This window comes from Helianthus annuus, chromosome 15 (assembly GCF_002127325.2).
Source record: "Helianthus annuus cultivar XRQ/B chromosome 15, HanXRQr2.0-SUNRISE, whole genome shotgun sequence".
Classification (NCBI taxonomy): Eukaryota; Viridiplantae; Streptophyta; class Magnoliopsida; order Asterales; family Asteraceae; genus Helianthus; species Helianthus annuus.
Window position 1 is genome coordinate 23,137,906 of NC_035447.2, and position 15,377 is coordinate 23,153,282.

At 37.6% G+C, this 15,377-nt stretch overlaps 2 protein-coding genes across 2 annotated transcripts; both read right to left on the minus strand.

The window, feature by feature from the left end:
* Window positions 1–227: 227 nt before the first annotated feature.
* On the minus strand, window positions 228–797 carry LOC110913415. The gene has a single exon (XM_022158247.1). The coding sequence runs from the start codon at window positions 795–797 to the stop codon at window positions 228–230; it is 570 nt and encodes a 189-aa protein (XP_022013939.1).
* Window positions 798–820: 23 nt separating this feature from the next.
* On the minus strand, window positions 821–1,342 carry LOC110913416. The gene has a single exon (XM_022158248.1). It carries the CDS (start codon window positions 1,340–1,342, stop codon window positions 821–823), a length of 522 nt encoding a protein of 173 aa, XP_022013940.1.
* Between the last annotated feature and the right edge of the window lie 14,035 nt (window positions 1,343–15,377).

The window sequence follows — 15,377 nt, forward strand, 5'->3', positions numbered from 1 at the left end:
CGCTATTCTACATGATGCAAATAAGTGTAAAGCTGATTCAACCTCTTCGCCGCACATTTTGCAACAATTATCTTGTACGATTACATTACGTCTAGCTAATGCCACATATGTAGGAAGTTAATCTTGAATGAATCTCCAAATCAGAAAATTTACCTTTTTAGGGGATCAATTATTCCACTCGAAAGCTAGATTCAGATTTGAAAAAATTGCCTGCTGGAGCTTCTCTTTTACGCTACAAACGGAAAAACAACCGGAGCTATCCATAATCCAGCTCCAAATGTCTGAACCTTGCCCAAGATGAAGTTTTTCAAAGCTTCCATAAGGCTGTGCATCTCAGCTAACTCCACTGCGTTGGACGGTAGTCTGGACCACATAAATGCCGGCTCCAAACCTTCGGATCCGACAATCACCCTCTCCTTTATAAAAGCTTTCTTATGACTCTCAAGTTGAAACAGTGTAGGGAATCTATCACACAAAGGGACATCCATCAACCACCTTTCTTTCCAGAAATATATTTCACTATTGCTTCCAGGGTGTCCTCGAAACATAGCCTCCAAGCATAAGCCCACTACACTAAAATCTCCTTTTATATTGTATATTTGTTTCCACGGACTCGCCACTGATAATTTTGCTGGAATAAAACTCCATGTTCTTGCACTATTATGTATCTCCCACACTACTTTTCTCCATAGGCTATCCCTTTCCACCTTAAACCTCCACCACCACTTCGACAACATTGCTAAATTCACGACTCGGAGAGATCCGAAACCCATACCCCAAAAATCTTTAGGCGTCATCATGTTTTTCCAAGCCACCCACTTCATATCTTTTCTAACTTTTTTATCACCCCCAATGGCGCTTTAAATAGAGAAAAATAGTATGTAGGTAGAGCATTAAGAACAAAATTCACCAAAGTAATGCGACCCCCAAAAGAAATAGTTTTTGCCTTCCAAAGAGCCAATCTCTTTTGAAATGTTTCCACCACCAGGTCCCAATTCTTGATCAAATTCATGTTAGCCCCAACTTGAAGTCCCAAATATTTAAACGGAAACGATCCTCTTACGCACCCCGTCATATTCGCCATTAGTTGAACCGGGTTATCTTCTAATCCGACCCCATAAAGACTACTCTTTTTCAAATTTACTTTTAGCCCCAAACTTAAATAAAAACATCTAAGTATGCGCTTCAAATTTAATAAATTATTAAAGGACCACTCACCAACAAAAATCACATCATCTGCATAAAGGAAATGTGATATTTGAGCTCCATTTGGTGATAGACGTAATCCTTCAAACACTCCGATATCGCATGCTTTTTTCATTACTCCTGTTAACGCCTCCATTGCCAGTACGAACAAGAAAGGAGATAATGGATCTCCCTGTCTTCAACCCCTCGAACATGAAAACTCTTGTGTTGGGGAGCCATTTACCAAAACCGATGCCCGAACCGAAGATACAATAGACATGACCCAGCTCCGCCACTTAACGGGAAAATTCATTTGACAAAGCATAGAGTTTAGAAACTCCCAACTTAATGAATCGTATGCCTTTTCAATATTGACTTTCAAGACCATCCCATCCCGTTTATTACTTTTAAGCCATGGAATAATCTCATTAAGAATTACCATTCCGTCTAGAATACTTCTACCTGCTAAGAAGCCCGTTTGTTCCTCCGATACTAGTTTATGAATCACCATCTTTAGTCTATTAACTAGTACCTTTGAAACCACTTTGTTTATACATCCAATTAAATTAATCGGACGATAATCATGTAGGCCACCTGGATCGTTCCGTTTTTGGAATAAGGGTTAAAAAGGATGACATACATCCGTTATTTAAGTTTTCGGCTGAGTGAAAATGCTGAAATAATCTCATGAAATCCCCCTCCAACACATCCCAAAACCTTTTTATAAATTTTAGATTCATTCCGTCTGGGCCTGGGGCCCGATCTCCATCGCATTCCCAGCCAGCGCTTTTAACTTCAGATAACGAAAAAGGACATACCAAAGCGGCGGCATCTTCATTTGACACTTGAGATAAGAACGGACACTGCAGCAGCGGCCTCGAATTCAAAGGTTCTACAAATTTTTCAGCAAAAAAGGAGAAGACATGATCTTTAACCAAAGGAGGATCCACAACCCACACCCCGTTAATGTATAAACCATGGATTCTATTGTTGCTTGCGTTGCCGTTTTCAACTGTATTAAAATATTTTGTATTTTCATCCCCTTCTTTTGTCCACCGAACCCTTGATTTTTGTTGCAAATCCATAGATTTTAATCTATCCGCCTCCAATATGTACGACTTGCAATCTGCTCTCTCCTCCAATTCATTTTGTTCCAGATTTCTTTGTTCCGCCATCATTTCAAGACATTCTAACCTCTTCATTTTTGTGTTGTAAGAATTATCCATATCCGATTTCTGGACATAGACCCAATCCTTTAATCGTCTTTTTACCCATTTTAACTTCACATCCAAGGCCAAGTCGGGTACTCCTTCTGTTGATGCATAATGTCTATCGCCTACGTCATCAGTCTATGTCATGTTAATGTAATAGGTTTAAAAGTTAAGTTTTATATGTGTTTTGGTCCAGGTCGCACGACCTGATATGTGATAGGTCAGGTCGCACGAACTGGAGTTGTCCAGTTCGTGCGAAGTGGGCTTGTTATCTCGTGCGAACTGGTCAGCCTATAAATAGGCTAGTGGTGTTCTTCATTTGTAACATTCTGGAGATTTCTGTAACGAAGTGCTGTCCGATTCTCTCTATACCAAAACGTTTATAATCAATGAGAAACATGTTTAAAGTGACTTTCTACTCTTCTACTCCTGTTCTAACACTGATTAACGATTTCTAGTCTGATTCCGCCTTTCTAGAAACTAGATCTGACTTTGATTGACTCGTATTGGACGAATCCTCGATCCTACAAGTGGTATCAGAGCTCAAGATGAGTCAAATCTGTTGATATCAATGTTTTGAACGGTTTAGAATCATATTCTTCTACTCTTTCTTGGATTTTCAGACGAATTCACAGATAAAATGGACTGAATTTTGGATATTGTGTGTAAAACATCATTTTGATCAATCTTACAAAGTTACAGACTATAAATCGAACTAAAACTGATCCAAAAATGTCAAAAACTTGAAATTATGTCTTCAAACGAAGTGAAACTGTCCAAATCGCATGAAAATGATGCTCAAATCGTGTGAAATTGATCAGATCATTTGAATTTTGCTCAAACCTTTTGAAAAACTTGTCCAGTTCACACGAATTGGACCAGACCGTTTGAAAATTTCAAAATTGTATAACCAGATCGCACGGAATGGACCATCTCGCACGACTTGAGTGACAAGTTCGCACGAACTGAAAATTTTTAACTAATATTTGTCAATTCGCACGGCTTGGCAGTCCAGGTCGTTTGAAACATTCAGATCGTTTGAAACAGTTCAGTTCGTTTGAAAAGTCCAGGTCGTCTGAAATTCCAAATCGTTTGAAAGTCCAGGTCGCTTGAAACTGTAATTTTTCAAAACTTAGAAATTTTTCGAAACATTTTTCAAAGTATAAAATGGACAATCAAGAGTTTGACAATGCGTTTTTCGGAGGAGGTATGAATGTTCAATCTCCAGCAAGTATAGCCCAGAATGTGAATATGGAGAACGAGCTAGGAACCATGCAAAAACCACTGAAACTGCTCAACATTGAAGATTATTCGGGGTGGCAGGATAGATTTCGCACGTGGGTTCAGGCAAATCACCTCGAGTGCTGGTTGAAAGTTGAAACGAAATACGTTGTTCCTACGAATGATGCTGGTCTTCCGAAAACACTTAACACGTTAACTCTGGCTGAACAAGAACACTTTAAAGCCGAGAAGAAGATGGTCAGTATATTGCAACAGGCAATTAAGGAAGACATTTTGGTACTGTTACAGCATCAGAATAACATGCAATCTATTTGGAACGCTCTTAAAATCAAATATCTTAGGAGTGCTGCAATGATCAAAAGCAAAAAGGCACTACTGAAAAAAGAATTCGACATATTTACTGCTATAAGTGGAGAATCAACGAAAGAGTTGATTGAGAGGTACTGTCACTTGGTAATGGAAATGAAACGTTTGAATATAGATAAAATAGACGAAGAGTGGGTTGACAAGTTGGCTGACGCACTACCACAAGAAGAGTGGGGCACGTTCTTATTGGTTTTGAAGAACAATTTAGAATACGTTGGTTTCAACTTGAGTACATTTATCGAGAGAATTGAAGCTCAAGAGCTTGAACTTCGGAAGATGAGGAAAATGAAATGTGCAAATGTACAACAAGATGTTCAGCTTTATTACAAAGGAAACTCATCTACCACATCTACTCCGAGTCCAAAGATTCAAACGGCATTTAGTGCAGATTCTTCATCGAGAGTACCTCAAAGCACGTCTAACAACAACTTTTCACCGTTTTCAAATTACGAACCGAATCCTAAGGTTCAGAATGTTCAAGAATAGGTTTCTTCTCAAAGTTCTTCAGGTTCGAACAATCAGAGTCATAGTTAAGGGACATTGTGCAATATCGTTGTTAATATCAAAAACGGTCAAGATTTTACCGAGACAGCAGCAAAGCAGCATATATCACTTCTAGCGTCTGTACTTGAGTCTTACGAGAGTCTAGTAGTCGGACGAATTGCTAACCTAGACATGACTAAGGAAGATTACGATCAAATTGATCCCGAGGAACTAGAACTCGTCGACATAAAATGGGGTATGGCGAGCATTGTGAGAAGAGCTCAGAGGTTCATGGAAATTAACGGAAGAAGTAGTCTCGCAGGTCCTCATCCTAAACTTGGATTCGACAAATCGAAGGTAACTTGCTTCAAGTGTAAAGAGAGGGGACGCTTCAAACGCGAATGTCCGAACAGAGAAGTTAATAACCACCAGAATCCATTCGCTAACTATTATTACCGACAGGCCATCTATCATAAAAACAGTCAACAACCATTCAATCCATGACCTCAAATCGAGAATAGTCCATCCAAACAAACAGAAAAAGCTCTTTTGGTGAATCAAGATGACGAAAAAATTCCAGAAGGCTTCAGTTGGGATAAGTACGTTCCAGGAAGTGGTCTTGCTATGATGGCTGAAATTATTGAGGAATGTGTTCCTGAAGTTGAAGAAATCAATGAAGTGGTGAATGAAGAAAGTTTTGCAGATCTAGAAGAGGAGGCAGCAGCGGTCTACTATTATCAGTCTGAACAAGAGGTTATTACTAATGCATTTAAATCTATAATGCCAGCTAATGTGTTTGATTCTTTTGCAGGTTTCTATAAAGAACCGACTACGGGTTTTTGCCCACAGTACGAAGTAGAACAAACTCGGTTCAAGAGATCATTGATGTCTCAAAGGAAATGAATGAAGAGACTTTGAAAGAAATAGCAGACAAAGCTCTTATGGTCAAGCTGCAAGAGGTAGAACAAACTAAAACATCTTCTGATAACAATGAGACCAACGATGCAACTCCAGAGTCAGTGTTAGTTGAAAAGGAGTCAATTATCGAGACTTGTGATACGTATGAGTCAGGAGAGAAGTCCGAGTCCGATGACAAATCAGAAAATGTGAAGTCCGAATCTAAAGAGAAATCTGAGTCTGAGTCCGGAGAGTTTGGTAAATCAGAAAGTAAAAATGATAAACAAGAAAATGTTTTTGAAAAAGTTGATCCAATTCTTGAAAAGCTATGCGAAAACTGTTTGAAACCATGCATGGATTATCTTGAAAAAGACAAACAGTTTCTAGAGTTGAAAAAGTTTAACGACAGATTAGAATTTGATTTTAATGATGTTAAAGAAGCTTATAACATTCTGTCACGATCAATTAAAATGATTCACAATGAAAGTAAAGAAAATGATAAAATTGCTAATTTGCTCAAAGCTACGGTCATGGAAAAGCAAATGTCGATTAACATCCATCTGGACACAATCGCATCTCTAAAGAAGGACCTTGAACTGATGCGCATTGAGACAGAAAGAGTTGACAAAAAGTTGTTCAGTTATCTTTCATCTTCATATGTGATTGATCAGATCATTCCTCAACAAACTGATTTCAAGAATGTTCCACCCCCAATGTGGAATCATTATACTCAGAAATATCCAGACGGGCTGGAGAAGGCATTGAATCTCAAACTGAGAACAAAAAAGAATGAGTTACCGGAAAACATAGATGTTACATTCTCTCCGTCTGACACCGACAACGAGTCACAACTGGTTAAAACAGTTGTAGACCAAGTGTTGGATGAAGAGAGTGATAACACTAATTTCGAAACGGTTAAAACTTATTTTGAGAATTCCAGTTCAGATTCTGAAAATGACGGAAACTTTCTTGATAAGTTTATCCCAAAGTCAGATAAAGTTTTGGATGACGATTCGATCATTGTGGTTTACACAATGACCGGAACTAACAAACTGTATACTAATTTTGAATACCCGATTCAGAATGCGAACCTAGAAAAAGTTGAAAAAGTTTTTAAACTCGTGGAAATTGACATCTCAGAAGTTAACAACAATTCGTTTCTATCAAAACCGAAAAAATCTTTTGTTAAACAACCGACAAACAACCGGGGAAAGAAAAATGAATGGGTGGGTAACAATGGTAATAACAAGAGACATGGTAATAATTACAAAAAGAAAGGTGTTGGTTTTGAGATGAAAATGGCTAAGAAAGAAATTAAGCCAAAAAAAAAATTGAGTGAAGTGTTTGTGTCTGGAAATAATACAGAAGTCGAAAAGGATTATATCTTTAGTAAGCAAGCAATTGACAATTTTATTGCGGCCAAAAAGATAAGAGACGAGACCAACAGATCCACTTTTGTTGAATATGACAAAAGAATCTGTTATCGATGCAATGAAATCGGTCACATGGCCAAAAAATGTGTCAAAAAGATAATAAAACCAGTTTTCCATAAACCAAAACCAAAAATTTCAAAGGATGTTAAGGAAAAATCACCTATGGTATCCCTCGTGCGTATTCTTAAACGCGGTGAATCATTGAAGTCAGAGGACAAACCAAAATCAACTTTTGAAATTGGTGAATTTTCAAAATCACAAAAGACTTCAAAGGTTTATCCTAAAACAAAGACTTCCCAAAGTCAATCATGGGTGGAGAAACCTAAACATTCTTTTGAGAAAAAGAAAATGGAAAAAGTTTTAAAATCCGAACCAAAAATCTGTGCAACCACTGATGAGAAAATTGAGTTTGAATTAGATAAGTTGATTGAAGAATTCCCACCTATCAAGGAAGGAACTCTAAAATCAAAATCAGAATCTGATGTTCCAAATGTTGTTTTTAACATTCCAAAACTTGACAAAGTAGCTCATGATATTGTCTTTGGTAGTGTACCAAATGTTGAAAAATCTTGGGCATCATTGTTTAAGTAAATGTATTTTGATATATGTATGGGCTTCCAAGGTCTATCATTTCTAAATGGATAATGGATAGCGGCGCCTCACGGCACATGATAGGGATGTTAGCACTACTATACTACGTCAAGTAAATCAATGGAGGCTATGTAGGGTTTGTTGGAACTCAAGGTGCTCAAGAAAACAGATGATCATCAAGTTTGAAAGGGAGCAGCCTGGCACGAGGAGAACAGGCAGCTGGTCCCTGCGTCTGAAACCAGGGAGTTTATTCATTTCTGTACATAAATAAACCATATTTCAAAACCCTAAAAATTTTAAAATTTAGAAAAATATGTTGAGTGAATATGCTGAAACCCTCACGGCGGAACAAACATGATTAATTTCACAAAGATTGAAAATTTGTTTTCAAACTGTAAAATATCAATGTGTTGTAAATCATGGGGGTAATTTCTGCTTCACATGTTATATTTTCTGCAATTCAGTGCACAAAAAGCAGAAAATGGATGGCGAGACAAAGCTATCAGTATCAGGTTATCAAATTTTCTTTAAATGATTTTGCATTTTAGGGGGAGTAAGTATATTTCAGAAAATCCAAAAACATTAAAAAATTTGAAAAATCCAAAAACATGATAAAATACAAAAAGGAGGTTTTTTGTAAAAAGAGGAAATGATAGTACATCAGTTAGACAATCACAGTACGCTAAAGATTTGGAAAGTTAAAATGTGATAAACGGTCTCACTGATGATATGCCAGTAGGTTTTTACACGCTTAGTAGATAGATTTCGAGATATAAACCTAACTTATCTCGTGGGGAACATCTCTTGGATATATGGGTAACCCCCGAAATCTTGTTTGAGAGATTGCCTGATTCTGAGATACTAGGTCTTTATACTGTTTGATATCTGGGGTATTATACCTGGTCTTCTGATATTGCAGAAGCAATGGCCTAGACCTAGTATAATACTTTACGCGCTTTTAAAGCTTACCCTCTGCATAAAAATTGATAAAATATCGAAAGATACAAATCAAGGGTAGTTGTAAAGAAGATTCCCAAGGGGAACACACCTAAAGTTGAACCTTCATCTCTTTGATTGAATGGTAGTTCATACCTGAACTCTCAAGGTCTCGCACTAACCCAGATACAGATATAAAATTGGTATATTCACCTGTAAGACTGAATTTAGGGAATTTTGATACAGGAATATATTCTGAGGTGGGACACGCGAATAAGTTAAGTCCTTAAAACACTAATCTCATACCTCGAATCGATTGAACTTTGTGTGAAAATTTAAGTGGATCAGTATACTGACAATCTAAGTGAATCGTTTAGAACTTAAAGTGTTTAAAGCTCAACGGTGCTAGTGATTTGTCATAAACTGATATGATCGTCTGACGCAAACTCAAACAAAAATATTGTTTGTAAATATGTTTGTAAATATTTCTTTACTGCTTTATGTTTCAGAAAAATATAAAAAGATTTTGATTTCTACTTTATTTTCGACAACCTATGTCCGAAAGCTGAGTTTCAAAATCTGAGTATGTTGATCGTGTTTCTGAAAATAAACAAGTTTATTAATTTGAAACTTGAAATTTTTATTCAAAAATCAAAAACAGTTTGTGAAGTCTCTAAGGTCATTAAGTTGGACTTGGACGATTGACTGTGAGGGATTTAGATGCTCAAATTGGTAAAATCTGGTTGTAAAGAGCTAGGTTTAGTTGTTGGATTCTTAATATCGTCAAATCTTTATAGTATTTTGATAGGGGGAGAGAATCAAGTAATCCTGGACAACTAAAAATGCTTTCACTGTAAAAATATTTTAGCATATGTTGAAAGAGCCAGGTCATCAATCCTGGACATTCAAAATGATTTTTCTCATAAATGTTTGAGATTTGTAGATGAAAGTTCCAGATTACGATCCCGATAGCTGAGTTTAAGGAGGAGTCTGAAGACGAGCTTATCGCAAGGGAGAGCTTGTAACCGGAAAGCAAGGTGTCGATCCCAAAAGCATGGAAACTTAACAAAAGGGGGAGCATGGTGATGCTGAAAAAGTTGATAAGAATGTTGATCAAAGTGCAAGTGCGAGTTTGATTCTACGTCTTGAACATGATGTAGAGGAAGGAGAGATCTTACATACCTACACTAGAGTTGAGATTGTTAAGATGATGGTTATTGAAGACAGTGAGTTTAACTTCGATTTTGAAGAGGAGTTGAATAAGTTTAATATCAATCATCAACCTGAATATCAGTACAAGTATGTTGAAGAAGCTGATAATTATGATAAAGTGGAAGTAGAAGACTAGAGTGATGATGATCAGTCTGAAAATGTTAATGTTGATACTTCTACCTTTCCAACTCTTGCTGAGTTGTTTAGTCAAGCGAATGAGGATGAGCTGAGAAGAAAAGTTGCTAAAATTGTTAAAAATAAGAGTTTTAAAGAAATGTCGAAAGAAGAACAACGTGAAGAACGAAAGAAGTGGTTTAGGAAGGATACAGAAAGAAAATTCAAAAGACCACTACAGTATTACAGAAGGGATAGAGATGTTTCTTTGGGTTACATCATAAGCTAGGGTTACTTGCCATAAGTCAATGCCTATGCTATTCGAAGAGAGTTCGGTGTTCAATATTTTCAATATATTCAAGATATAATGTCTCTACCTTGGTGGGATGTTGAAGAGCTGTCCCAAGTCCGAATGTTATCATATCCTATCAGAGATCATTATATGCCAACATGGGGCTTGATGAAATTTGAAGCATTTAGAGATTTTCGACACTGGAAGCCACATTATCCTAAGAAAGTCAAAAGGATGGATCCAGTTACAGGCATGGAGGAAACAATTCTGCAGATCAAGAAGCCCAGGGTGTTAAAGAACATTCCATTGCCAAAGATGGAACAAAATTTTCACGAAGGGTTTGTATGCTGGGTTTACAGTTGCATGACGACCGAAGCAGTGATTGTGACAAAGTTGGGAATGAGATCAGAAATATTCACCTGTATGATCCGATGTGGATAGTGAATTGTTCCGCAAAGGATGTTGAATGTCTGTTTGTGAACAAGATTGGCTATAAGGCAGAAGATAGAGATCAAGCTCTGCAGTTTCAGAAGGTTGCTACGATATGTTTTCAGAAAGGTATAAATTCTAAAAATATGTGGTTATCAAGATGGAGAGAGATTAAAAGAGAAGAGTCTTTGAAAGAAAAGAAGCTAAAAGAAGAGCGTGAAGAGAAAGACAGGTTTGCTAGAGCTACATGTGTGCAAAGGCTAGCTGAGGAAGAACAGAGAGCTGCTAAGGAAAATGAAAAGCTCAGAAAAGCGTTGTTGAAAAAGCCGAAGCAAAGGGAAGAATTTTTCAAGTCTTTATGAAGGATGTTTTGAAGAAAGGTTGATTGAAGACTGCGGCAATATCCAAGGGGGAGTTTATTGATGCATAATGTCTATCACCTACGTCATCAGTCTATGTCGTGTCATGTTAATGTAATAGGTTTAAAAGTTAAGTTTTATATGTGTTTTGGTCCAGCTCGCACGACCTGATATGTGATAGGTCAGGTCGCACGAACTGGAGTTGTCTAGTTCGTGCGAAGTGGGCTTGTTATCTCATGCGAACTGGTCAGCCTATAAATAGGCTAGTGGTGTTCTTCATTTGTAACATTCTAGAGATTTCTGTAACAAAGTGTTGTCCGATTCTCTCTGTACCAAAACGTTTATAATCAATGAAGAACATGTTTAAAGTGACTTTCTACTCTTCTACTCCTGTTCTAACACTGATTGACGGTTTCTAGTCTGATTCCGCCTTTCTAGAAACTAGATCTGACTCTGATTGATTCGTATTGGACGAATCCTCGATCCTACATCTTCAAACTGAAAAATCCCCATTAGATGATTCACCTGCCCCCAGGATCTCCAGCCAAGAATTGAACATTCTCGAAGAAATTTTACCATAGTCTGTCTGAACCGTAGAAAGCAGGATTGGACAATGATCTGAGGCCATATTTGATAAGGCCATGCATGAGGCCGAAGGCCATTTACCCATAAAAACCCGGCACACTAGAAATCTATCCAGCTTGCTCATCTTGGCTCCATTATCCGATCTATAAGTATATAGCCTTCCCCCATTTGATATTCCACTAAGTCTGCCTCTGCTATAAACTGGTTAAAAAATGTGCATTTATGGCAACGAATTCAGAATTTATACGCTCTTCCGGACTTCGAACATCATTAAAGTCACCCAAAAAAATCCACATACTACTGTTCGAATTTTTTAACTGCATCAATTCAACCCAAAGGGCACGTCTATCTCCCGGATCGTTTTGTGCATAAACATTCACTACAGCTAATGTTTCACCAGTCGTTGCAATATTCCCAAACACTGCCAGGAAATTTCTATTTTTTACTACCCCAGTTCTAGTAAATATCGAAGGATCCCAAATAGTAAGTAGACCCCCTGACCTACCCGTTGATTCTACTGCATCAAACTCCAATATCGACCTTCCCTAAAACCGATTTACCATAAAATTTATATTACCTGGCACCTTGGTCTCTTGGATTGCTACAAAATGAGCTCCATGAGTTGTCTTCAAGCCCCTTACCCAATCCGCCTTTTTGGAGTCTTGAACTCCTCTTAAGTTAGCTGATAAGTAATTCATGATGTCACTTTCTGTCCGCCTTCATCAAAAATTACCTTTTCTAATTGCCCATCTGCTCCACTCATGTCGAACCCCAAATTGGTCCCTAGCTGAATCGTTTCCAAAATTTCTTTTTCTATACCAGATCCTTCCTCCACCTCACGGCTTGCGACACCAAACGAAACCTGCTGTAGATGAGTTATTGATTCTGACGGCGCAATCTGCTCCCCATGTTCCGCATTCTTTAAACCTGAGACACCATCCTTAATACCGAGATTTGTGGTGGGAATAGTGTTTTGTTCATTAGACATATCCTTAGCTGGGCTATGTAAGTCTAAGCCATTTTGGAACTTGTATCTTTGGGCCCAAATATTGTTCTCATCAGATTCATGAGACACTGGCCTTCTCATACATCTCCTCCTTTTTCTTGTATTGGGCTCCTGTCTTTGGCCCATATTCCCATTACATCCCATGTTTAACGAGTCCCCCATATTTTGGTCTCCAAAATTGTTGGCCCCACTTTCATTTACACTTGTCAGCTCCCTAGGAGAGAGAGTGTCAGTCCCCATGTCATTAGCTTCCCCATGCACCCCTTCCATTTTTCATGCAACCTTTCATTTTCCGACTCTTCGGCTGTTTCGACCTTTCCTCTTCTCCGGTTGAAACTCCGTCGAAACCGGTTCGGTCGATCTAATCTCTCCTTCTTCCATATCGTCATTATGGCCAGCGACCGACTCATCCGAATCTGAATTTTCCGATGCCACCTTTAGCGTAGAATCCTCCATTACTTTGTTAATCGACATTTCGGGGGTTTCGGAAGCCCAGACGCGGTAAGTTTGGTTCTCCCAATCTAATTGGACGACTTCCTCAATCCGTTTCCCAGTCTCCGTTACAATAGCACATACTGATCGTGATTTTTTGTTGTGTTCCAAGAAAAATATGATTTTACCACAACTTTTCCAAACAGCTCTGCAATCGTATTAAAGAAATTCTCGTCCCTGAGTTGCAGTGGAGCCCCAGAAATTCTAATCCAGACCAATCTTTCACATCCCACCTCCTGACCTTCCCACAGTACTGCCGATGAAAAGAGCTGTTTCCATACAAATTCTTTTTCTCTTATATAACTCAAAGCCTCCCTCTTCTCTTTGAAGATTATTAAAAACTTCATCCCTCCGATGTAACTAAATGCATTTTCCTTACGACCACCTTCATCCAATATATTCCTCATCCTTTTTATTACCTCCATGTTTAATGCCTCAACTATAAATGATCTCATAATACAGTGGCTCGGATATACTGCTGCCCTACCCTTATACTCCAATCTATTTTCAATAGTATCCATCTGTTTTTCATTGTTCACCCCAGACTGGCCTACTAATGATTCTTTAAATGATACTCCTTTCCTTATATATGCCTGATTCGGGTATTTTCCGGCTACCGGTTGCGTTTTGCTTGACACCGGAACATATATTTGATTCTGGGCTTCCTGATTTACATGCTCGTTAAAACATTTAGAAATATGAGCTATTTTGGCAAACGTAGGAGCCGTTTAATAATTATAATAATAAAAATACATTATAATTAATCTTACTCCGTTTTTAATGAAACTTAAGTCAAAATGTGGATAAAAATATTCTCGTTCTAAGGACATATTCATCGTTTTATAAAACGTCATATTTTAGAAGTTATAAGCGATAAATGAGTGAAGCAACTGAATTAATTATAAAAATAAAATAATATTAAACTTTAAAACTAACATTTAAATTTTTGAATGTGTACGTACACCACACACCACACGTGGAAGGTTATAAAGCATACACAATCAAAACTTTTCTTGCACTCCACCACAAAATTTCAATTTAAATAGGAAGTAACTTTCAATCTTTTCCTTTCTCCCTTCTTTCCTTTCTTCTCTCTGGCTCGCCCTCTCTCTCTCTCTATGAATCCAATTTTTTCTTAAGTATTATATCAATAATATTTCAAAAGCTCTGCCCCGTTTTAATGTTTTAACCCTTGATCACTTATTCGATACCCTGACCGATTGATCTTGAACCCAATAACTGATGCCAAAGCGCTGCCTGATAAAGGCTTTGCTTTGTAAACTAAGTTGGGGTTCTATCTCGGGATGTATTGATAAAGTTGAATTGGGTTATTATGTTTAACACGAGTGCATTATATATTTTATTAAAAGCTAAGGAGTTATGCCCAAGATTATACCAGGAGGCCTGTAGTTGAACCCTAAGGTTACAAAGTGAGTCATTCTCTTTTTCTATCAAATTGTTTTACAAAACCTTAAATATACTTATAGTGATTAAGTCTTTGTATTCTACAAAATATTGCCAGAATTATGAGGTTTTGTATACATTACTTGATAATCTTCATAATTAGACATGGGTAGCCAATGTGTGATATGACCATAGTCACAGATCCGTCAAGTGACAAGTACTTGGAGTTTTTGGTTAGATATAAACATTGTAATCGCTCTTAATACTGTGAGGTTATAACAAATTATATTTTTATAAAATGGAATGAACTCGCCAGTATTTCTTGCTGATAAAATGTTTTCAAAACACGTTTCAGGTAACTTGCTGTAAAGATAATAGAAGCCAGCTATGGAGCACTAAATTCTTAAATAAAATGGCTATAAACACCCGAATAAAATAAGAAACTTATGTTTTACTTATTTGGGTTTATCCCTATAAAAACATTTAAATGAAATACGAATTTTAGCCCATTTATTTAATATTAAAAAGTTTGGTGTTTTTATAAACTGAAATTATTTCCTAACTCCGATCCTGATGAAAAATTTTTCCGCTGCGTAATTAATCAACACAGGTACCACTTGACTGGTTCACGGCTCCCGCTCCCAGGGTGGGGCCGGGGGTTGTGACAATATGCGATAATCTTGTTTCTTTCCATCAACACGCATCCGAAACCGCATCGAGACACGTCACAATAACTACAAAGTCATCATTGCCCTCTAGAAGAGTCAGAATTGGTGCCTCACACAACTTTTGCTTTAACAGCTGAAAAGCTGCTTCTTGTTCTTCGCCCCACTCATATCTCTAATCTTATTTAGACAACAAGGTTAGGGATTGTGCAATACAGGAAAAATCCTCAATGAAATGATAATAGTATCCAGCCAATCCCAAGAATTGGCGAATTTCCTTCGGCAACTTAAGCGCCTACCAGTTCTTAGTGGCTTTAATCTTGCTAGGGTCTACATGAATTCCTTGTTGATCCACAACATGCCCTAAGAACTGCACTACTTGTAACCAGAATTCACACTTCGAAAACTTTGCGTGCAATTTCTCATGCCACAATATTTCCAATATTGTTCTTAGGTGGTGCTCATGCTCTTCCTT